Source organism: Lagopus leucura, unplaced genomic scaffold (genome assembly GCF_019238085.1).
Source record: "Lagopus leucura isolate 7727_CA_CO unplaced genomic scaffold, USGS_WTPT01 Super-Scaffold_73, whole genome shotgun sequence".
NCBI lineage: Eukaryota > Metazoa > Chordata > Aves > Galliformes > Phasianidae > Lagopus > Lagopus leucura.
This window is the reverse complement of record NW_024962252.1, coordinates 100476374-100501178: the sequence shown is the minus strand read 5'-3', so window position 1 is coordinate 100501178 and position 24805 is coordinate 100476374. Positions and strand designations below refer to the sequence as shown.

At 41.2% G+C, this 24805-nt stretch overlaps 2 protein-coding genes across 14 annotated transcripts in view; one reads left to right on the top strand and one right to left on the bottom strand.

Moving 5' to 3' along the window:
* Nucleotides 1–21664, top strand: part of CCDC88A (coiled-coil domain containing 88A) — a 74042-nt gene extending 52378 nt beyond the window's left edge. For 2 of the 13 annotated variants that reach the window (XM_042883916.1, XM_042883899.1), the window contains 8 exons: nt 190–404; nt 5739–5822; nt 6827–7030; nt 7327–7398; nt 8052–8138; nt 8486–8566; nt 9440–9705; nt 11274–13312. In XM_042883916.1, coding sequence (XP_042739850.1) covers nt 190–404; nt 5739–5822; nt 6827–7030; nt 7327–7398; nt 8052–8138; nt 8486–8566; nt 9440–9705; nt 11274–12284 — 2020 coding nt within the window. In that variant the 3' untranslated portion in view covers nt 12285–13312. Of the gene's footprint in view, nt 1–189; nt 405–5738; nt 5823–6826; nt 7031–7326; nt 7399–8051; nt 8139–8485; nt 8567–9439; nt 9706–11273; nt 13313–14865; nt 15980–17163; nt 17264–17830 lie in introns of those variants that run through there. The other 11 variants (XM_042883954.1, XM_042883946.1, XM_042883980.1 and 8 more) reach the window with 10 other exon arrangements.
* A 1944-nt stretch (nt 21665–23608) lies between these two features.
* LOC122189409 (prolyl-tRNA synthetase associated domain-containing protein 1-like) lies at nt 23609–24775 on the bottom strand. Its single transcript, XM_042888577.1, has 2 exons — nt 24620–24775; nt 23609–24275 (listed from the first exon to the last, which is right to left on the bottom strand). The coding sequence occupies exons 1-2, from the start codon at nt 24704–24706 to the stop codon at nt 23838–23840; spliced, it is 525 nt and encodes a 174-aa protein (XP_042744511.1). The 5' UTR covers nt 24707–24775; the 3' UTR covers nt 23609–23837.
* Between the last annotated feature and the right edge of the window lie 30 nt (nt 24776–24805).

Here is a 24805-nt window from a genome sequence, read left to right as displayed (position 1 = left end):
TGATCCATATGGTGTAAAATAGATATCTACAACACAACACGTCCATTCTGTTCCAACTGAAAGATGAGAGATTTTTTTAAGCTTCAGAGGAACAGAATCACGTCTGTATTCTTTCATACATAGGACAAGTATGAAGGCCTAAGTAATACATTGCAAATGCAAATAAATGTGTTGTATTCCTGGTAACAGAAGGGGCAACTGGATTACACTGAAGATGAGGAAACTGATGAAATCCAAGAAGGATGTTAATCGAGAACGTCAGAAGTCTGCAACCCCTACACCTACCCGTTCAGAATCCAGTGAAGGATTTCTTCAGCTGCCCCACCAGGACAGTCAGGATAGCTCCTCAGTGGGCTCAAACTCTATTGAAGATGGACAAGTCCTGGGAACCAAGAAGAGTACTAGTGAGTACTACTACTACTATGAAACCTCTCTTTAATGCATTTAAAAATAAAGATGTTGTCAGTTTAAACCTCTGTATTATAGAGGATTTTTTTTTTTTACAGATAATTCATAGAGTCTTTAGGAAGTGAGTCTGAATTTTTTCATTAGTTAAATTATTTTTTTTTACAGATTTCACGCAGATCTTTTTAGTGGGCAGGTAGTCGTTTTTAGCATTTCTGTAGCTCTAAATGAAAGATGTTGAGAAGAAAGATTAAGTGAATATTGTTATTGGGTCAGGAAAGCAGAATTTCAGGTATAATGTTGGATAACATCACAGGACCATGTTTTGTTTCTTCCTTTTGTCCTCGCATGAATCCTTCCCCTCATCTTTGTGAGTGCTTTGCAAGCTGTGGCTGTGCTAACTTGCAGTTGCTAAATAGATCTTCTGTTTGGAGATGTTCCTCCAGCATCTCACAGAATCAGTGGTGAAGACTTCTGACATTTGAATATGCAATGGGAAGCATTATATAGGGATATAACTGTTTTTTAACACGCAAACAACAGCAACAAAACAAAACCACTCGTTACTCATCTGAAGGATTAAAATTAAAAGACTAAAGAGGGAAGCTGAGGAGCATCACAAAAGTGTGGGAGGATCAAATATTTCAGATTTGCTTACATTGAAAGTGCTTGACACCCACTGTTTTAGGATGACCACCATATAAACGACCAGGTTCTGCGTCTGATATATCAGTATCTTTTGTCATCCACTAATGGCATCAATCACAAACTGTCCAATTTCTTCAGAGATAACGTTACAGACAGGTTTTCAAGTTGCAGTGATTGTATTTAATAATTAGACCTCGAAAGCATTTTTGGCTGTACATTTAAAAACATTAGAATACATGTTTAGTAACAATCATTTTTTAATTTTTAAAAAAGTTCTTTGTCTTGGGTTTCAAAATACATCAGATGGATATTCTCCTTTCATGCCAGCTATGAATTTCCTGTGTTCAAAATAATTGAAACTGCCATGGAGATTTTTTTCTGAGCTTACTACATAAACTTAGCTGAAGTTGAAAGCTCTACAAGCACTATTTCATGGTAGTTTTCAATTGGCTACATCATTTTTTAAAAATAGTAAAATATTGAATTTGAGGGTAGGCTTCATTGCTTTGGTTGCTAAATTGACAATTTGGGGAGTTCAGATTTCTCAATGTAAGAGTTTCTAAAGCTTCAAAACAGGTATCTGAAATTTGGAAAAGCGTATTTTGGAATGCAAGCTCAAAGTCTTACAGAGTTCAGGACTGAGTGAAGCTACAGTGGATGTGTTCACACGTGTGGTTGAATCAAGTGTGCATGCTTTGGTTCAGAGTGGGTGCACAGTAATTGTGTGTTCTGGAAGGGCTCTTCTGTGTGCATTTTCGTGTTCACACTTGGGACCTTGTGGTGTTAGCATGCTGCTGCTACGCTCCTCATGAAGCCAAGGTTGAAACTAGGGTGGCTGATCCTTAGAGATTTGAAATTGAATTGAAGAGATTTGAAATTGTTCAGATCTCATTAGTTTTCTATCCATGGATCTTATTCACGTTCCTTCTAATTGTAGTGTATTTATCCACAAACTGGAAGGACTGATCTAATTCTGAATCCTGTCTTTCCTCCATTACACATGGCATCCATAGTTTTTGATAGAATTTGGATAAATTGTTTGCCAGCTCAGTGCTGACAATCTTACTGAGATGCACAAAACTGAGATCAGAATGTGCCAGTGAGAAGCACCGATAGTGGTGCACGTTTTGCAGCCTACCAAAATAACTTTTGCCGTCTCCCTCCTATTCTCAAAGAAGTGACTCTGCAGTATTGGCCTCCACTAAAAGAAAATACAGGAGAAAAAATCTCTGTCTTCTGTCTATACGTGGTGTTGTAGCTTTTCACACCAATGGAAGGCCATTTGTGGAACAGAACTTGTCCTGTCCCCAGCCCCACTGATCTCCCCTATGTTTGTAAAAGGAGGTGATCCCGGAGGAAAATGAAAAACCTTCCCAAGTGTCCTTCAGAAGGTGAGAGAAGGTGATTTCTGTTCCCCAAATTGCCATCATTGGCACAAATCAGGGATGCTCTCAGAGGGTTTTGCATACAGTGTCCTCCGGCGATCCTTGAGACCTGTGGGCTTCCATATCCTGCCGGAGAAACGGAGACAGTAATTCCAAAATGAATTATTCTGCTACTGCCACTGATTGAAAATGAAAGCAACAGCTGGGATGATTTTCGTCTGCTCTCAGAGAGCCTGAATCCCTTGTTTGGTTTCAGAGGCCTTCACTTCTCACATCTGTACTCAGTGGTTGAGTCTGGAGAGTAGCACAGATCTGATATGTGGTTTGTGTGGAGCCTCTTCTCTGGGGGGAACAGCATCCACAGAATCGGGGCTATTACTAAGCTGCCATCTTTAAACAGTAGTCCCAGTAGCAGATGTATTACTATCATGGAGGTACCAGGAATAAATCATGCTCCATTTTGAAGATCACAGAATCACAGAATTGTAGGGGTTGGAAGGGACCTCCAGAGATCATCGAGTCCAACCCCCCTGCCAAAGCAGGTTCCCTACAGCAGGTCGCACAGGTCGGCATCCAGGCAGGTCTGGAACATCTCCAGAGAAGGAGACTCCACCACCTCCCTGGGCAGCCTGTTCCAGTGCTCCGTCACCCTCACTGTAAAGAAGTTCCTTCATGCATTTGTGCAGAACTTCCTATGCTGCAGTTTGCAGCCATTTCCCCTTGTCCTGTCTCCACTCACCACTGAAAAGAGTCCGGCCTCGCCATTCTGCCCCGCACACCTTAGGTACCTATAGACCTGGATCAGGTCCCCTCTCAGTCTTTTCTGCCCAGCTCTCCAGCCTGTCCAGCTCTCGCTGAATGGCAGCACGGCCTTCAGGCGTGTCAGCCAATCCTCCCAACTTCGTATCATCAGCAAACTTGCTGAGGGTGGCCACCATCCCCTCATCAAGGTCATTGATGAAGATGTTGAACAAGACTGGACCCAGCACCGACCCCTGAGGAACACCGCTGCTCACAGGTCTCCAGCCAGACTCTGCACCGCCAGCGACGACCCTCTGTGCTCTGCCAGTCAGCCAGTTCTCAACCCACCTCACTGTCCACTCATGTATCCCACACTTGCTCAGCTTTGTTATAAGGATGTTGTGGGGGACAGTATCAAAAGCCTTGCTGAAATCCAGGTAGACTACATCCACTGCTCTGCCCCCATCCACCCAGCCAGAGACAACATCATAGAAGGCCACCAGGTTGGTCAAGCACGACCTCCACCTGGTGAACCCGTGCTGACTAAAGATGTCTGCCCAAAGGTCTTCCTGCGTGCATGAACAAAACTTGGGGACTGTAACATTGTCCATACAGAACTCTCCATGGTGTTTCTGGCAAATGTGGGATGGCAAACTGGAAGGTTTTGAGATTGAGTGGGAGAATTCTACAGTGTTCATTTTCAACTCAGGAAGTAAGATTGTGTTCACAGAATCTCAAAAGAAAAAGCAAATGGAATGCTTATAACTAGAGTTATAGTGTATATAGAGAGGATTAATAAGATATTCCTCCTACCATCACCAATTTTTTGGAGTTTTTTGGAATAAATATGCAAAAGAGCTAAAGCTGACTCATCTGAACTTTTCTATTTGCTTTTGCTGTAGCTCTGCTGTTCCAGAATTTTTGCAGGACATTTCTTTCAGGCAAAACAAGCAGGCTCCAAGGAACTTATATGCAAAGGACTTCACAGAAGATACCAATTGCAGGAAGCAGCAAGTAAAATAATCTAAAGCATTCTGTAGAAAGGATTATAAACAGGTCTTAACTGCATTGTGTCCCCTGTAGCTTCTTCAGTTTACATTTGTTCCCTTTTGTTAGAAACAGTCTTTATACCCCAGTCTTTCTACCCTGTATGTACATACCACCTGGGTTAGAATTGCTCTGGTCTGTGACTTGGGCTGCTGAGTGCTGTTTGAAGACAGCAGAGCACTGTAGACACACTGCTCTAAGTGCAAACACAAAACAGTACAACAGAAAGAGATTTATTTCTGTTTCAGGCTAGTTCTCGTGCACTTGTGTGTATGTATATATGTACATGTAAAATACATATGAAATACGTATATGTGTACATATAGAATAGAATGGATGTATAACAAGCTACTGGCTTAGCAGAAAAACAAGGTGAATGACAAAGCATGCACCTCAAAAAGCCTCTCTAGAGAGGTAAAATAAGCAGATCTTGGGTTGACAGAATGTTCTGCACTGCTTTCACATCTGCATAAGCAAGAACGTTCAGTGATTCCATGATGTTTCTTTCTGGATCTTTGTATCTAGTTGTTTGCATGTGGCTCCTGTATGCTTCGCAGTCAGCTGATGCATTTATCTGCTGCTTCAAGGTGAAGTAATTAGTGAATAGCAATCAGTTACTAATGGACAATAGCTGAATCTAAGGATAAGTCATTTTCCCCCTTCCCATCTTTAAATACTGTTTGTAATTTTAACTCTGTTTCCTGGTATTTAGTATGTTATCCTGAAATACCACAGCAACGCTCACATCTGTATTTTCTTCTGCTATTTTATTTATTTTTTGAATCTTTGGGGTTTTTCCAGCCAAAAGATTCGGTATTTACTGTTCCAGCCAGTAAATATTGATTTAATTTTTCTAACTACAGATTCATCTTAATTTACAGGCAATTCAGTAAGGTATTAACATCACTCCACATATAAATGTAGCTGCTTGAATATAAGGTCCACTAATATTTCTAGAATGTAGTCAAAATTATTGGTGAGCAAGAAATATTAGTAAAGATTGTTTTGTTCTGTAGACATTGGGCAAAAGTTACAGAAGTTATTGTTTTCAAAAGATAATGATCAGAACATGTGTCAAAGTAGGCACTGTACTTAATTACTCCCATTTAAAGCTTTCTGCTTCACGTTTTTGTTTACATTTAATAAATGTGCTTTTCACATTTAAAAGAAAAAGCATTATTATCAATTTTTATAGCCATCTCCAAAGACGTTCCATGTAGTTTTCCAGGAGGTGGCAGTTAGAGCTTTCAGACTGTGATACATTCTTCACCATTGTTTTTGGTGCATTTCTGCATATATTAAGGTTTTCATAGTGCAGTTTCCATATTTTGGTGTAGCTTTCATATTTCATTATCACACAGAAGCATGAGAGTGATGTTTGTAGCATAGCATAGCTTAAACTCAGACATTCATTTCTGTCCTTAGTTTCAGCATTTAACTTCCATCTGTTCTTCTCCCTTTTTTTTCTTTCATTTCCCTGTTTCCGTTTTTCCTCATGCTATGACATAAAAGTGGTTGCACTGAAAAGACTGCCCTTTTTGAGGAACAGACCGAAGGAAAAAGACAAAATGAAGGCCTTCTATCGTCGCTCCATGTGTAAGACTTTATGACAGTTCAGCTTCTTTAAATGGCTACACTGGCTTCCATTACTAATTTTTCACTAACCTCTCCCTGGACTGCGCTGTATTTTTCCTCCTACTTTGCAGTGTGCAAGTCCTGCTACTATACAAGGAGCTGGAGCCTTTTCTCTTTCCTTTTTTTCAACCTGAGCACTGAATACCTTATATATGTCCACATGTGCACACAACACGTTGACATGCACACGCATATATATATATTCAGTGCATCGCAATTGCGTATACTTGTATACACATTTGTCTATATACACATGTCTGCATGTGTATATAAATTTACAGTGCACTGTTTAAGCATAAGTAGTTCTAAATTACACGTTTCATAAGCCTTTTATTAAGAAATCGCTGCAATTTTTTGTTTAAAGTGAGTGTAGAAAAAGTAGTGCAAGGTTGTATGGTGGTCTGTCACTCTTCAAGTATTCATCACTTGTTGTTGCCAAAATTTTGTATTGATTTATTTTCCTTTTTCATGAGGAGTGGAGAAGTTTCTCTGTCTTTGCCAAGTAAAGGTGAATGTCATCAGAACTCATCGTTTTCAGATCCTTTTACTGTGTGAAGTACAGTTTGCCTGCAGTATCCTGCACTGTACGAGGATCCCGTGTCACTCTTGGCATTATATTGTGTCAGCACCTTGCCCGTTTATTATTCATTCCATTTTATCATTGCAAGCAGCATATCAAAGCTTCTAACATATATATTACACATCATTGCAGCACAAGCATGGTGATTATAGCTAGTAAAATCAGATTTAAGAGCCATACAGAGTTCAGAGAAGTCTCTTGACTTTCAATACTTCTCATTCGTTGAGCTGATTGCATGTCATAACATGGATGATCTCGTGTTTGTACCTTCTGGTATTCAATGCACTTTAATGCTTAGAGAACTGTCAAACGTTTTGCAGTATAAAATGAGAACAAAAGCAAATACATTGACCATGCTGATCATTTGCTTTCATTTGCATCCCAGCCATGAATGACCTGGTGCAGTCCATGGTCCTAGCAGGAGGACAGTGGACAGGTAGTTCTGAGCATCTGGAGGGTCCTGATGATATATCTGCGGGTAAAAGGAGGAAAGAATTGGGAGCTATGGCCTTCTCTACTACAGCTATCAACTTTGCAACTGTCAACTCTTCTGCAGGCTTCAGATCCAAGCAGTTGCTAAATAATAAAGGTATAGGTAGAAGCTCTTTGCACCATGATGTGTCTGTGTGTGACAGCAATTTCATGTATATATTTTTTTGTTTTTTTTGTTTTTTTTTTTTCAGCAAAAAGCAACCTGAGTAATTGAGTTATGGTGATGAGGAGGTGAATGGCTTTAATAACTATAACTAGAAAATGTCAGGATTGTGCATACAGAATGTTACATAAGTAAAAGTGGATTGATTTGAAAATGATTACTGTATGTTACAGATAAGTGCACCTATGATCTTCACTTCATTTCACATCTTCTTTTGTCTCTGTGTTTAGATGCTGTGTCGTTTGAAGATGTAAGTCCACAAGGTATTAGTGATGATTCTAGTACAGGATCAAGAGTTCATGGTAAGATGTAAATTTTAATTGAATTGCTTATGGATGTATTATGTGAGTGTTAACAATGTTTGGGGAAAAAAACCCACAAACCCCCCCCCCCCCAAAACAGTGAATGGCACGGTTACAAGTGAGCATGCTTTCTGTGATTTGCATACCTCTTGAATGCGTAGCATCAGTATTGTTTCTTCTGATTATCCTTTTCTTCAAACACTACCAGATAAAATATTCTCTATCTCTATTAGAAAGTATGAAGTGCATCTGAACAGGATCAAAATTTTTTGCCTTTAAAAATTGTATTTGGAGTTTTGCAAAATAAAAGCAGCTGTTATAATCTCAATCATAAGGAAAAAAAAGCACAAAACAACAACCAACCAAACAAGAAAAATCACAAATGAACAAAAAAATCCCACAAACAACAAAAAAAAAAAAGCAAATCCAATTCTGGCCAGATTTGCCAATATTTCGTGTATAGTGAGATGTAAATGTGCTGTGTACATATCTGATAAAGAATCATTATAGGTTTCTTCAAGCAAAGGTATGAATTGAGAGCTGTGAGAAATTATTTAGAAGGGGAGGTTGTAACTCTTCTGAAAGTACTTAAAATTAGTGTGAACTTGTTGGAAGCTAACAAAATAACAGTGCATTTCCCTTGTATTGGATAGGAGTACAGGACATTAACTGTGCAGATGCTCTTGCTCCTCCTGTTCGTGGCATTTCAGCAATGTGCAAGGTTCCCTGTCAGATCTGTTGTAAGTGACCTAATCACGAGCAACTTCCTGCATGCCACTCCTTTCACCTTACAGTCCTGCTTTCCCACTCACCGCTCTGTTCCACTTCTAAACATGCACTCTGTTTCTCTCTTCCTCTCCCTTGTCCCTTGCTATTCCTGTAGTGCCCTTTTCTAAAGCGTCCTCTTGGACTGCCCGGAAATCCCTTCGCTTTCTGATCTGTAAGAAACCAATTTGTTAACAGTGGGCATGCTAAGCCTGTGAAGTGCATGATTCCTGCCTCAGAGCATTCTGTGATCAGAATGTAAAGGTACCCTGTCATCTGCTAAAGTTTTGTTCATCATGCTATCTCCTCATTTTCCAATTAGCTTCCAGACCAGCCAGCCTTGATAGTGGCAGAACATCCACTAGTAATAGCAATAACAATGCTTCACTCCATGAAGTCAAAGGTATGCTGTAGGCCAATTTACATACGTGCTTCATTGCCATTATTTTCTCTGTAGGAATTTTTGCTTGAATTGAAAACAAAGCTAAAACAAAAGCAGCAACGCAGCATGCTTTTCTGTAGGTATGTTCATACATCAGCCTTTGTTCCCCAAATCAGGGAAGGATTCAAGTATTAATAGAACTTATATTTTTAATAGCTTTTTAAGTGGTGATACTAATATGTAGGTTTCAGACTATTTCAAACCAAATCTTACCCATTGAATGATCTTGCAAAATAAATATTCTCCCCAAATTATATTAAAATCATATATTATTTAGCAGATATTTGAGTTACTCTGCTATTTTTCATGTAGCATCCAACTGTCTGCTCACTGCTGCTGTGATGCTATGTAGTGTGCAACACAAAGCAGGCAAACTTGGCATATGCACCACCATCCTGGAGAAGTAGCATTCCAAAACTGTTGTTTCTGAACTACGTTGGAGAAAATATTTTCTTTCCATTCCATTTCTGATATTCTGTATAACGTAAAACTCATTGGTAGTAAATTAAAATGTGTGCTTTACAGGCAAGAACAGAGGCCTATCTTTAGTCTCTAAGAAAACAGCATTATGTAGACAGAGGTGCAGATCATAAGTGAAGGGTGGTTTTTAATTCAAAAGCTATTGTGCCCCATTTAAAAAGCCATGAGAGGTAAGTCAGGGGAGCGAGATTGTTCTGAGTTTGATTTGAGCAATACAGGTAACTGTTTTTCAGTATTCTGAGTGGAATTGCTGAGAACCGAATGTGAAAGTGTTCAAGTTTGAGTAAGGTTACAGTGTTTTAACAGCTTTTGTATATTTTGTGATGGAATATTTAGTACTGTTTACCCCAAAAGCAGGTGTGGTTAACAATCAAAGCAGACCTCAGAGTCACAGCAGCGGAGAATTCAGCATGCTACATGAACACGATGCTTGGTCAAGCAGCAGCAGCAGCCCTATTCAGTATTTGAAAGGTCATACAAGGTCTAGTCCTGTGCTTCAGCAAAGAACACCTGAGACACTGGATCGTGGTGGAAGATGGATCAAAACTGATTCTCCTGGAAGTGAGGTTGTTACCCTGCAGCAGTTCTTAGAAGAAAGCAACAAAAGTACCTCAAGTGAGGTTAGTTCAAAACATATTTTAACTATGTATTACACCATATAATTTACTCCAATTGACAGAGTTAATAGAATATTTACCACAATAGAATTGCTTTAGAACTTTGTGGATACTCTGGTTATGCCTACGTTTTGTAGTGTGGGCTGTATCCTGATATACTGTACTTGCTGTATTTTGCTTGACTCTAGAATGCTGAGGCAGATAAAAAAAGTCAAACTCTACTGCACACAATTATCTGGTGCACTGATGTGTGGTACACTCATCAGAATTTAGCTGGAAGACCATAAGCACAAAGAAAGCTTGCTGTTTATCTTCCAGTTCAGCTCTTGTCTTCAGTGGGAGCTATTGTCTTGCATCAACAGCAAAGGAGATACTTTATTTCAGTCCCTGAGGAGAGAATCTTGGTGGTTTCATGTTTACTTACTAACTTAACACCACTGGGCAAAACACCCGGCCTTGGGGCTCACTGAAATCTAGGAGTAAGATGCAGCGGATGTTATTTAAAATCAGTGCCAGTTTGTTAGAAACACAGAATCACTCTTGTCTCTGCTGCTGTTCTAATTCCTTCATCGCTCACATAGATCTGTCTGAAGCCTAGGAGTCTTCTAGACTCTAAGGCAAGGCAGTTACTCTGGCTAGGGCCTATCAAGGGTAAGGACCAACCTCCATCTATTTTAGTTACACAGTTACAATGGAAACGTACAGATTCACATCTGAATTGGAGTAGTCTGTGACTTGAATTTGGAATAAATCCCTGGATTTTTTGGTAGCTGCTTAACAATGATGTTGCACCTGTGATCTCACTGGCAAGATTTGTTTGTTTGTAGTGGTTGTTAGGTTTGTTGTTTGTTTTTCATCTGTTTAAAACGTTAGACAATGTTCTGGAAATAGAACTAAGAGACCACGTGAGTCATCAAGTCTAATCCACTGCTGCTCAGGGATCAGGGAATCCATTTCATAGAATCACAGAGTAACTCAGGCTGCAAGGGTCCTCAGAAGTTCTCCCTTTAGCCTTCTTGAAAGCCTTTCCTTAATGCTTTCATCTTAAAGATTTGTTCCAAATTGTTTCTTTTACTGTTTCAAAAAATGCCAAAGTCTTTAAGTCTATTTGAAACTCATCCAAATTCAGCCACCAAAGTTCTGTATGCTCTGTATTGTTTTCTGAGATTCTTGTCTTCATTATTTGAGTATGTGGAGGTGGTAAGCTTTTAGCTCCATATTAGCAGTGTAAGTTAAAATGATAGATCATGTGAAATTGCTTAGCAAAGTAGTGATGTCAGGTGCAGACAGCAAGTGGATGAGAAGATGAGCTTGAAGTTCCCAGCTTTTGGCGTTTGCACTGTTTGGTGCTATGGGTGCTGATTCCAAGTAGCTGTGATTGCCATGATGCCTCGTTTTTTAACTTGCTTGTAAGTAACTGTGCAGAAAACTCGTGTGTACAATAGCACTTTCAGTTCTAAGATTTTATATTTGAAAACACTTTCAGAATTGTTCTGTGTCCTCAAAGATCAATTAAGAAAAAGTAAAAATTACAAATTCTGCATTTACAATATGTTTGATGTTTTTGACAGATGAAATCTGGGAGTGAAGAGAATCTTTTAGATGAAGTAATGAGAAGTTTATCAGAGTCATCTGAGCTGACAGGGAAGGAAAAGCTAAGAAAGGCATCTGCTGGTTGTGGAATTGTGAGGTCACTGAGCGTAAAAAATCCAGTTGATTTCTCAGATGGACGATCCATTAAACCAGAGCAACTCGTAAGGCCCAGCCTTCGTAAAACAGAAGATGCCTATTTCACTAGCTCCCCAATAAAATCTACATCGGGCACTCAAGGGAAGGCCAAATCAGTGAAAGAAAAGATGCAAACAGCTGCATCACAGCGACAATCAAGGGATTGCAATCCTTATGCTACCTTACCTCGTGCGAGCAGTGTGATTTCTACAGCAGAAGGAACTACTCGAAGGACAAGCATTCATGACTTTTTGTCTAAGGACGTTAGGCAGCCTGTTTCTAGTGATCCAGCAACATCCACCGCTGACAGAAGTGCTCCAGCAACATCTAGTGAGTACTCAGCACACCAGTTATCCTCTCATTTTTTTCACTGTGTGGCTTACAGAGTAGATTGTGTTCCGCAAAGCAGTGCAACTAATACAGTTAAAGCACGTAATTTAGGATGCAACTCTGATGTGCCTAAGACTTCAAGGATGGAAAGGTCACATTTTTGTGAGAAAACTTTCTTAAGCACAAATATGTTTAATGATAAAGTCAGTCTATCTGGTAGTGAGAACACAGGATCTTTTACTGTGGTGCAGCCATTTTTATCCCTTAACACTGAATTAGTTAGTAATATAAGTGGATTGCCTCCAAGGTCCGCATCAAAAGCTGATCAGGCAAACCTGTCAGTGTTCGTACCAAAAAATCAGGAACAGCCTTTTACCAATCAGAAATCTGCTCATAGGGACCCACAGCCAGCACTAAGTAGTGAACTTGTTCCTACCAGCTGTGTGAACACCAGCGAGGCAGAGTCCCTGCTTCTTGTTTCTGAGGATAATAAAACCGTGTGGTATGAGTATGGTTGTGTGTGATAAGAAAAGTGCATTATTAAATATATAATTATGTAGGACACACAGGTGCTCTGCTGAATGTCCACTGGCCTTAGAGAGAATTTCACTACAATGAAGAAGTAACTTCATTTAGATCTGTGGGTTGTTTTTTCTTTTTTTTCCTGAGAGCAGTGGCATACAGTTGTGTACTCAAGCATGTGTTCGAATGTAAAATTGTAACCTCATCCAGGTTTGCATGAAACATTAATTGCACTGTATATATTTTGCATGCTTTATAAAATCTTTATAATGCAAGCTCTATTTTTATTTGTTGTCCATTATAAATATTTTGTTTTTTATCTGTACGTAACTGAACGCATGTTAAAGCAATTGCATGCTGCACTGCCAGGAATGGCAGTGAACTACAGCACTGTCAGTACAAAGTCTGTGCCTTTCAGTTCTGCTTGTGCTTCCAGTTTGTCAGTAACATGTTGACTCTGTGTTTGGAGTACAAATACATTTTTCCTTGTTTTTTTTTTTTTTTTTTTTTAAATGAGAATTTAATGAGAAGAATTATGAGAAGAAGTGAATGAGAAGAAGCTTTTAGAGAGATTTCAGTTCCTTACAACCTCCTGTGTGTCACTCTGCACAAGAAACAAAACTTATAATCCAGTAACTCAGTGACTGTCCTGCACAAAGATATGATTCACATTCCATATTAATGTTTAAATATTTTAGTAAGGAATTAGAATTACCATTCACAATTCTAAACCTCAAATGATGATTCTTTATTAAGAGGTAACAATGGAACAACATGCAGCACTTGCAATGAAAAAATGAGCCTTTCCACCTCTTCCCATTCATATATGTTGTCTTTCCACATCTGGTGTGCGAATGTGGTGCAGGACAGGATGCTGTTTCTCTAGTGATCAAATAACACTGATCTCAGAATCCATGTGTTGTACGGTAATAAACTTGTATTGATTATGGTGGAAATTCATTTTTTCTTCTTAATGTAAGTAACACTCATGTAATAGAAACCAAGATGTGTCACAGAGCAACAAAAACTGTTAAATATTAGTGCTGCAGAAGGCAAGTAATTCGGAACTTGCTTACAAATTTAAGTGTATAACTCATTAAGTTCCTGACAACCAGCTAAACAGTAAGGTTGAAAAGTGATGTCTTAATGAACCATGGTTTCAAGCAACTTCTTGAAACTTTGTAATGATAAATATATGTAAAATATATAAAAAATATACAGTCGTATATATGCATAAAATAATGAATAACCTATTCTGATTTTTCCAATTGAATTCATTTTGTCAGCAGTTTTGTGCCAGTCATGGTGCTGCTGTGGGAGCTGGACTTCCTCAGTATTTTAAGTCAGGAGGAGTAGAAGTGATGCAGAAATACAGTTCCTTCAGAGAAAGCAGCAGACATCCCATGTGTTGGTCTCTAAAGTCTCCATTTAATACGTGAGAATTGTTAATAAAATGTGGAGGTAGCTCTTCTACAGACTCACAGGGGTTGGAAGGGACCTCTGGAGATCCCCCAGTCAAACTAAAGCAGGCTTCCTACAGCACGTTGCAGGAAAATGTCCACGCAGGTTTTGATTATCTCCAGGGAAGGACACTGTGCCACCTCTCAGGTCAGCCTGTTCCAGTGCTCTCTTACCATCAAAGTACAGAATTTCTTTCTCATGTTCAGGCAGAACTTCCTGTGTTCCAGGTTGTGCCTTGTTCCCCTTGTTCTGTCACTGGGCACCACCAGAAGAGCCTGGCCTCATCCTCCTGACACCTGCCCTTTCCATGTTTGTCAGTGTTGATAAGATCCCCTCTTAGCCTTATCTCCAGACAGAGCACTCCTCGGTCTCTCACCCTTTCCGCATAAGGGAGAGATGCTTCAGGCCCCTGATGATTTCTGTGGCCTTCTGCTGGACTCTCTGCAGATTTGTCTTTTTTAAACTGGGGAGTCCAGAAGTGGACACAGTATTCTAAATGTGGCTTCACCAGGGCAGAGTAGAGGGGGAAGATCACTCCCCTTGACCAGTGCTCTTTGTAATGCACCCCAGGGTCCCCTTGGCCTTCTTGGCCAACCTGCTGTCCACCAGGACACCCAGGTCCTTCTGTGCAGTGCTCCTTTCCAGCAGGGAAAAGTTCCCTAACCTGTACGTATATCTAACCTGTATGATGTGTGTGGTTATTCCTCCCTGGATGTAGGACATTTGCCCTTGTTGACCCTCAGGTTCCCATTCTCTTGCCTGTCCAGGTCTTGCTGAATGACAGCACAGCCTTCTGGTGCCACTGATAGCTTCCTCTCAGCTTCAGATCATCAGCAGTCTTGCTGAGAGTGGACTGTCCCTTCATCCAGGTTGTTGATGAAGATAATGAATAAGACCAGACCCAGTACTGACCCCTGGGGAATACCACTAGCTGCTGCCCTTTGACCAGACTCTGGGCTGCTGATCACAACCCTCCTCTCATCTACCTCATGACAAAAGGCTACCAGATTGATCAAGCGTGATTTCCCTTTGGTGAACCTGTGTTGGCTATTCCTGATAACCTTTCTTTCTTCCACTTTTTTGGAGGTGAAATTCAGAATAAGTGGTTTCCTCACTTTCCAGGGACAGAAGTGATGCTGTCTGGCTCGTAGCTTTGCGTGACCTCCTTGCCCTTTTTGAAGACTGGGGTAACACTGGCTTTCCTCCAGTCTTCAAGTACCTCTCCTGTTCTCCATGACCTTCCATAGGCGATAGAGTGGTTTCTGCCAGCTCCCTCTGCACACGTGAGGGCATCCAGACCCAGAGGAAAAGGAGTAGGGGGATAAATGCGTTTGTTAAAGACATTCTGTGGAGCAGACAATTGTTGTTCCAAAAAATAAAGTAGCCCCCTTTTACCATGCTTGCAGGCATCTGTTATTATTGGGCTGATGATTTTTTCATTTAACTATTGTTCACAGTGTGCTGTACTAATCATTGCTGTATTTTGCCTTCAAATTGTTTCACCTTTCAAAACAGAAATAACAACAACACAACCTAAAATCTGAAGAAGAATCTTAATTTCATACCCATCTTAGTCTTCACTCTTAGACATTGTGTTCTGATCTTAAGTCTCGTCGTTCATCTTCATTTCTGTTAACTCAGAGCTGTGTTTGAATTAGCTTTGAGAACAGTGTTATCTGAAGCAACGTGCATAGTATATGCTGGGAGTTATTTGAGGAATTAGAGAAAATCTTTGTAGCATTGCCAGTACTTTGTGTGAACTCATTCTGTGTCTCCAGTATCTGTTCTTCTTAACTGATTGCAAGGTTGTGTCTCTTAGCAAAGCTTTTTTATGATCAGAACAAGGTTGGTAGCTAGAGGCAGTATCTTCTGTTTAGATCCAGTTGTCACTGTTTGAGAAATTGGTAAGGTTTCAGACGTGCTGTTAGCTCTTGTGTGGAAGCCTTACCTTGTGAGACTGTCACAACAGTGAAAAATAGAAGTATTGTCTCCAGATACGTGCTTGCTATGAAACTTACCTGCACAAACACTTGTCCCCACTTGTAATGAGTGATTGTAATGAGGGAAGCCAGTCTAAAGAGAAATTCTAAAGGTTCTTCCCCCATGGAGTGCAGTTAAAGCTTGCTTTCAGTGGAACAAAAGAAGCATTTTTCCAGCCGCTGCCCGTGGGGCACTTCAGTTTGCACTGCTTGGTTTATTCCCACAGCACATAACTTTCACATACAAAACCAGTCTGATAGTGAGCATTTATACCTGATACTTAATGCTTTGTGGCCTGTGTTTTGCATTATTCTGAAGAGGAGGGAGCAGCACTGAAACAGCTGCTTTCACTAAGACAAAAGGCTTCAGAGCAGCTGAAGTTGGCTGGTGTCTGTATCCTTACAGACAAGAGTTCTGACAAATGTTGTCCTACCCAAGCTACCAGTTTGCATCTTCCGTAACCTTGTAATGAATTAAATCTCAGTTCTGAAGATGATGGTTACTGTGCTCCTGTTCTTGCTCCACTGGGCTCACTGCAGCAGGAAGAGCATGCTCCTGGGCATTTTGCAATGTCTCTGAAAAAAATATGTAATAAAGGTTGTTAGTTTATGAAAGGAAACGAATGTTCATATGTATAAAAGGAACTGCTGTGTAACTTAATATAACTTTTTATAAACACTTCTTGGTCCTTACGTGCTAGCAGTACGTGTGTCGTGGATGTCAGTGTTGGTTTGTGCTCCAGGAGTAGAAGGAGCTGTGAGATTGGTTACAGATGCAGTCATTACTGCTCCTTGGCCATCGGGGTGGCTGACTGTCAAACACACAGTGCACTTGCTCGTTTCCTGTCCCTGGTGCCTTTAAAATAGGATGGTAGAACTCTGCATGGTCATTATAGACACTAAGAGGTGGCTGCCAGCCAAAAAAGGGGTGGTGGTTCAGGTTCGATGATTTGCTTGCCGTTAAGTGTTTGCTTGATGCTTTGCTTTGAGAGAATAGCAAACTAAGATACTGCATTTTGCACGTTCAAGCTGTTGCATGCAAAGATAATTTCCTGCTTAGCAGGATTCAATGTGAACGTTTCTGTAAATGTGTACCAGGCTGAAGAAAAAACAAAAAGGAAAAGATGAGTGAAGTTCTCGATGGGGTTGTCAGCCTTGATAAAAGATGATATTGTTTTCTCATCATACAGGCAGAGTTACAGGTTTAGTTTATATAAAAGTTGAACATATCTGATTGTGGCTTTGAAAACTGTACCTTATTATTCTGAATGCTGAGTAGGCGCTTCGTGAGTTTCTTCTGTCCCTCTCCTCTGTTCTCTCCAAAAACTCAAAATGTTTTTATATCCTTTTGCTCTACTAATAAGTAGAATGTATGTATGCATGAGGGTTTTTTCTTGTCCTGATCAATGTGATGAATAATATGAAATGCTTTTCTCTGCAGATGTGGAAGCTATCCCAGAAAGCAGAAATTCAAAATGCAGGTCTAGGGAGCAACAAAGCTCCTAAATCTATTACCCACTACATGAGATGTGGGCCAAGTGGTGAGTTTTCTGCCCAAAATGTAAATGAGATTAATTTCATTTACAACAAACTAACAGCATTACATGTAAGAACAAGCGCACAGCATTAACCAGATGTAAATACTGCTTGCTTAACTGGCTTTATCTTGCTTGTTAGTTAAGCCAGAATGTGTTGCTTTAGTGCAGTTATTTTGCCTGTGGAAATAGGGGACTGCATCCCACTGAGCCTTTCTTTTGCCTGTAAAAATGCCATTTATTTTTAGTTTTCAAATTTCTCTTGAAGGAGAAAGTACAACGAAGGCAAACGAAGCACTAATACTGAAGTCAGTTCTTAGAAAGGGACAGGTAAATCTAAAAGAGCAGTTAAAACAATTTTGTTTTGCCAAGTTTTCCATCGTATAAGAAAATGGCCTTTTGGTAAAGCTTGTCTTTGGCATTCTGTCCTCCTTTTGACGTGATTAGAACATCCTTGATGCGTGCTGTTAGTGCTGTTAGTGCTGTTAGTGACTTAACTCTGTATTTTATACTTCTACGCTTAAGCTTTTCTTACGTTCTTTTCTCTTTCTACCTTTCTGCCTTTCAACACAGAGAGAAAAGTGTCCTTCAGTGTCTCAATATGAAGCCTTTATTTCTGAAGTAAACAAGACAGCAACTGTAGGAATCATTAATAAATATTAAGGGAATTTTTTACGTTCTTCGTGACTAGAGCAGGCAAGAAATAAAAACCTACCTACCTTCCTTCCTTCCTTGAATCAAGGAGCTCTACTGGAGTCTGCTGCCGAAAACTTGTAGATGGTCTTAGGAATTATTGCACATTGCACTGTTAAGATCTACTGAATAAAGGACAGTTCTCATCTCCCTAAGGACCAAGAATTTTAAGGTCTCAAGAATTACTCCAGGAAAAAAAAAAAAAGCAAACAACTTCTTTCAGCTTCTGTTTATGAAATTAGCCACTGATTTGCTTAAGCTTCTGCTAATACTTAGCCAAAAAAGCCCAACCCATAACTTGCAGTTTATATTTACTTCTGTAAATTTAAAATAAATGCTGTAGTATTTTGTTGAAAGCGACTGTATATACAGACACAAAGACCTCTCAGCTTACTGGCACTTCCCTGCCTTATCAGTTAGCATAATCTGCATGGAATGGCTCTTATAAAGTTTATGCTGATTTCTTTTTGTTGCATACTGCGGGAAACAATTGTTTACATACATGAAAACATTTGATCACTAACAAATGTGGGGGCTCATGGGATAATCGTATGATATAGGAAATGTTTGTGTTCTTCACATTCCCGAGTTGTTCTGCATATCTGTGTTCAGATGTTTTTGACAGGAAATTGTCAGGTATGATTTCTCTGTAACTTTTATTTCAGCGTAAGGCTGTGTTCAACAAATGGCACTTCCAGGAGAGGGTTGTCCTGCCATGTTTGTGTACTGACTGATTTCTTCTTTCATTGTTTGTCTTCTGACATGAGTTGATTGCAGCTTAGGTGGTTTCTTGATGGCAAAAAAGAAAAAACAAAAAAAAGGGAAATAACGTGTGTGCATTTCACAATCAATTCCCCTTAAGGTTATCTTGTATTACTAAGATACATTTTGTTGGTTATTGACTTACATTAAAGTCAACACGTGTAATTGGTACATTCAGTGGTTGTCTCGGAAGCATTTGCAGTGAGCTCAAAGGAAGTGTACCTGAACTTAGAAGCAGATTTAACATTACTGTAATCCTTTTTTATTTCTAAACAGTAGGCACATTCATGTTTCTGTTCTCAAGGGTTAAATTAGCTGTGTAACCTCATGCCTGATCTTCCAGTGCAGCTCTCTGTTCATGTAAAGTAAGCAGGGCTCAGTCCTGGAGCTGCAGTGCTTGTAGAAGGATCACACTGCTGCTCAGACTGCCGTACGGCCGCTGCAGCTCCTTTCACTTCCTCTTTTTTCTTGAGGCGTACAGGTTGTGCCATGTATGAAGTCTCAAGCTTTCAGGGACAATGGGAACAGAATCATTTTCCACCTGAGAGGGAACGCAGTTCCACGGATTTAAAACGTACTGGCAAGTTGTTTCTTATTTTACAGAAACTTTGTCAAAAAGGAAAAGAGAAAAAGAAAGTTCAGGAAGTTTAGAGTTGGAAATTTGCTCCTTTTATTTTCCTGAAAGTGACTTCCTTCTGAAATTCTTCTTTATGATGGAGTGTGTTACAAGATCTCCATCAGAGTCTGGCAACATAAATGCCTTGTTCAGCCTGAGTGTTTTTCCACAGAGAACTTACAGGTTTTTTTTTCCACTTGAGTGAAACTAGGATGAACTTTGCAGCTCTACACCTTAGAGGAGTTTGATTTTTTCCTCTGATGATGTTTCTGGTGTTTAAATTCATTAGCTGAATTTCAGCATGAACTCATACAAGTGTCTCATTCTGGTCCCCTTCTTCTCAGTGCCAAGATTTCCATTGCTGCCTGCAGAGTGGTGTCATTGTTCAGTGATTCCAGGAGTGACCTGAAGCCCAGAGCGTTCCTGACATCCAGTTCCACAACATTTTTTGCAGGCAGTCTGAGGTCAGTTGCATGTGGAATAACTTCCTGTGCTGTAATTGATAGCACAGTCTTTTAGGGAAGGATTCGGGGCGCTCCAGGCTGCAGCGACAGCTTCCAGGTGTCACAGGCCGTACTGCAGGTACTGCTGTGTCCCTGTGTGCAGTCAGAGCTCAGGTATTACCGAGGTTCTTCCTCAATACAAAGTGAGCCAGAGAGGAGACCCCTGGTGTGCTCTCAGAGAAAATTATTAAGCAATAAAAACTTGATGTCAGGCCAGCTTTCTCTGCCATTCCTGTGCTGCAGTAGAGGCATAGCCATAGGGACCGAAGGAAAACTTGCCTTACAGAGTTTCTTAGCCATAGCTGTTAGGAAAGATAATTGAAATAAGTAAATACTAGGAAACTAATTCTCCATTTTGCTACTCTCAGGTTTGTTTCAGGGCCTGAGTGTTGGTGCGTTCTCCCAGTACCTCTCCTTGACAGCAGAGGACTGATGCGCTTGAAGCTTTTAAACCTAACCAATTCATAGTGTCACTATTTCTAGAACTCAGTGTGTCTTCAATTAACCCATGGTGCCAAGCATTGCTTGTACTGCAGCATCTGTGCAGCTGTGTGTGCTCTGGCGTGCCGCATACTCGAAGACCTGGGAATATTGCCATGGCTGACGTGTGGCACACAGCCAGGCACGTGCAGCCTTTTGCCTTCACTACACGTGGCTGTGTCATTCCTGCATGGGCGCTCCCCTGACTTCTCATTTTTGGGCTCTTTTCTGTATTCATTAAGTTGTCCAGAATTTCCCATCATGGCCGGGGTGCTTAGTCACAAATGTGAGAGTTACCACATAGCATGTATGGAAGGTGAAAAGCCTTTGTCCAAAAACCTCGGTGAATTTTCCTTGTTTGGGAGCATTGGTGGGGATGTGGCAGCTGAATTCATCCCACTAGTGCCGGTCAGGGCTGTGTGCCAAAGTGCTGGCTGGTGGCCCTGCACCATTCTTGGCAGGCTTGGAGCTGCTGGGCCAGCATCAGGACAGAGACCACAGGGGGATTTGGTTTGTATTCACCAAGATACACCAAAGCAGCACACACCAGGAATACATTTTCATTGAGATCAGATCCTAATACTCCCAGTGCTTACTGTGTGGAGACATTTCAGAGCAGAAGAGCAGTCAGGAAGCGCTCTGTACTCTGATGCCTTTCCTTTCCAGACTGGTATAACACCTCTGTAAGGCACCTCATCTTTCCATACGACTAAAAACCAAACTATCGATGTAATTCGGGGGCCACCTCCCCTTCTCTGAAACACAGCCTCCCAGGGCGCAGCACAGCGGCTGTGGGGCAGCCCACAAGAAGAGCACATCACTGTTAGCAGCAAGAGTTGAGTTGCCAAATGTGTCACTGTGAGTTCAAGCTTACAGAGTTTGTTTTCATACCGTACAGTGTAGAATTTCCATTTGCTTTGCTGATAGTCTGCTGTTATTTAGCAACATTCCCAACTTTGTCCAAGACATGGTGCAGCCTCACCAGAGCTCACGGATGATTCTTAGAGGTAGATGATAACGTATATGTAAATAATGCTTTGATATTAATAAAACTGCCTTAAAGGAATGTACCTAGGTGTGAAACAAAACTTAAAAAGCTCTTATTTAAAACTGTAATTTCCTTTACATATTGATTTTTTTTTTAATGTTTGCCATTGTATACATTTATTAATGATGTTATTAAAATACCGAACCAAATAATTTTTATCCTTATTTTGTGTATATATATTGATACACACATGTTCTGGAAACTGATGTTACTGGAAGGATATTGGTGTTCAGTGGTGGTTGTGCTCGGTTGGTGCTGTGTTCAGTATTTCTTCTGAAAGGAAACCTATAAAACTGTAGCAGAAATGTTCTGGGCGCTGCGTAGTTTGTTCTGTGCTGTTAATTTGTAAAGACTCATGTAGCTTTTAATATCCCTTATTTTAATACTATTTTTAAGACTAATTTCATAGTAAATACGTTAAGAATTCCTGGCGGGTTTGCCAAACGCAGGATTTGGAGCTTTGATTTTGCTTGCTGGTTATTTCTGCTGAAACAAGACTCAGAAGCTCTTCTAATAGTGAAGATAGTTTAATTTTTAGGCTTGCAGATCTTCAGACTTGTGAGAAGTGTAGGAATCTGCTATTGTGCACATCGTTGCAACTTATTATCTTTCACATGTAAAGCTTTCTGGTTTAAAAAACTTGACCAGCTAAATTTATTGCTTTTTACTCCCCCTTTTGGAAGTGATAATTCAGGAGTGCCACAGGGAATAAAGGGAAGGGAGAGTGGCAGTCAGAGGGCACAACAGATTTCACTTTTAAAGGTGCAGAAGGCTGTGTTGTATCTGCCTGTGTTAGAAGCGCGTTTGTCAACCTGGAGTTCACTGATCAGCTCACTTAAAAAGAAAACAAAATTGGGGGGAAATAAACTCTGATGGTGTTCCTCAGCTCCCAGAGCTGTCTTGGCCATATCTCATGAAACTGAGTCAGTTTCCTTGTGTATTTAAAATGTCCCCTTTGTCGTTGTTAGTAGTGCATCCTGTAGCAAGATGCAGTAGCAAATGCTAATCAGTACCACAAGTCTTTCTGTGGTTTTCTTCATTCTTTTTTTCCTCTTCTGTTTCCACCTGTGCTCATCCTGCTGCTTGCCTTCGGGCGTTTTTCTCACACCACAGCCATCTTGATCAGGCAATATTTAAGAGCCCTTTTACCTCTCATCTCCAAATGTTGTTCCTGGCTCTGGGTACTTGTGACCAGTTTGGCTGCTGGACATCGTGGACTTTCTGCTTAAGAAAGCATTGGAAAGGGGTTTTACTCATTTAGAAAGGAGAGAGAAGTAATTTCATTAGGAATTCAATGTTGAGAACATGTTGGTCTGGTTCCTGTGATAGCATATACTTTTCTGTACTAAATATATCGCCTATCCTAAGCCAAATCAGACTCCCCACAGCTTTTTGAACATCTGGACATTTGTGTGTTCGGTTCCCCATCTCCCAAAGGGAGAAACTCAAGTCTGTCCGCTGTCACACCCTTCTTTCCACTTACATGGCACTGGTTACAAGGGTACAGTGGAATAGGGAACATGCTCACCCTCCACAGGTTGATGAGCCAGAAGAAATTGTGCACAGAAGCTAATCCTGTGCCAGGTGGTATCTTCTTTCCTCCCAGGAATCAGCAGGAGATGCCACACCCCTGCAGGAAGCTGTGTTATTCCTTAAAGCTCTTGTCCTGGCTATTTGCACTGCTCCCTGTCTGCTCAGTTCTCCTTCATGCTCTACCACTTTTGTGGAGGCACGTTGTCCTAATGGGCTTAACACAGAAGGCTTAATGATTAGTTCCCAAAGGGAGGAGACTGTGAAATGAAAATGCAGCTAAAAATGTAGACAATCAAGTACAATTTCTGTAGTGCAACTAATTTTCTATTTTCTAGATGAAAATTAAGAAAGAAAAGCAACAGAGCAGGAGAGAAATCAGAATCATAGAATCACCAAGGTTGGAAAAGACCTAAAAGCTCATGCAGTCCAACCATTCACCTATTCCCAATAGCTCCCACTAAACCATGTCCCTCAACACAACATCCAGCCTTTCCTTGAACACCCCCAGGCTCGGTGACTCCACCACCTCCCTGGGCATCCATTCCAGTGCCTGACCACCCTTTCTGAAAAGTAATACTTCCTCATGTCCATGGGTACAGGTGAGAGAAAAAAAAAATCCAGACACTTCTGTACTGCGTGTTGATAGTTTAGACCTTTTAAGTTAACTTGTTATTACTAAATTATGTTTAGACCTTCAAGCCCAGTACCACACACAGTTCTACTTCATGCATTTTATTATTTATATAATGCCTTTTCATCCTGCTGGATGCTGGCAGATTGCAAACAGCTCAAGAATATTCTGCTGAATTTTCAATAACCTGAGCGTAGCATTTTTTCCACTGAGTGTTACAGTGTACAAAAGAGCAGGTCTGTTTTTCCAAGCTGTATTTATCACGAGACTCCCACCGGTTTTATGCTATAAAATCAGTGCCGAGCTACGCAAGCCTATTTAACATCTTCATCAAAATGTACAACGATTGGATCGTGACCCGTCGATTTCACAAACTTCAGGAAGTCCTCGGGGCTTAAGCCCATGGTGGCACAGTTTGTCATTGGATGAAAATACACCTTTTCGTGGCCGCCCTCCAGCAAGCCGGCGTCCAGCACAAGCTTCACATCTCCGTGGTCGCAGAACAGAGCCAGCGGTGTGGCACAGCCTTGGCCCACCTGTAGCTTCTCCAGCATGGCTTTCTCATCGGCGAATCTGAGGTTTCCGCTTCCCAGGCCAAGTTTTTTTGCCAGGTGGTTTAAATCCACCTGCCTGTCATGCAGGACGGTCACCAGCCAGAACCCTTTCTTCTTTTTGTCTTTAAGGAAAAGGTTTTTACTGTGCCCTCCTTTCATGTGTCGGACGTGGGCCATCATTTCCTCAACAGTGAACACCTGGAAAACACAGTAAGCGGAGCGTGAGGCTGCGTCCCGCAGGACTCCCGTTGCGTACTGGCAGCTGTCCGTAGTTAAACACTTAGAAAATACCCAGTGCGACGCTCAGCCTCAAAACCGTGCCCTTTTATGAAGAAATTTTAAAAGAACACGAATAAAATGACGTGCTGCTCCCGCCGTCTCTCTCAGTCACTCTGTACGTGCAGCGGGTGGGTTGGAAGGGACCCCAAAGCCCCGCCCGTGCCGAGGGCTGCCTGTCCCCCGCCTCACGCAGCCCACAGCCCATCCGCGGCCACGGGCACGGCGTTGGGCAGCACTGCCGGAGCCTCGATGCGGGGCCCCACCTCCGGGTGTTCCGCGGTGGTGGCGGCGATGCCCAAATCCCGCAGTCTCTGCTCCAGCGCCTCCCGCAGCCCCGGCGCCGCCGCCATCGCTGCTCCTCACACCACCCTCACTCTCTCGCCCGCCGGGCGCGAAGAGGCGCGGAGAAGCGCAGAGGCGCGACGTGGCGCCGCCGCCGTGAGACGAAG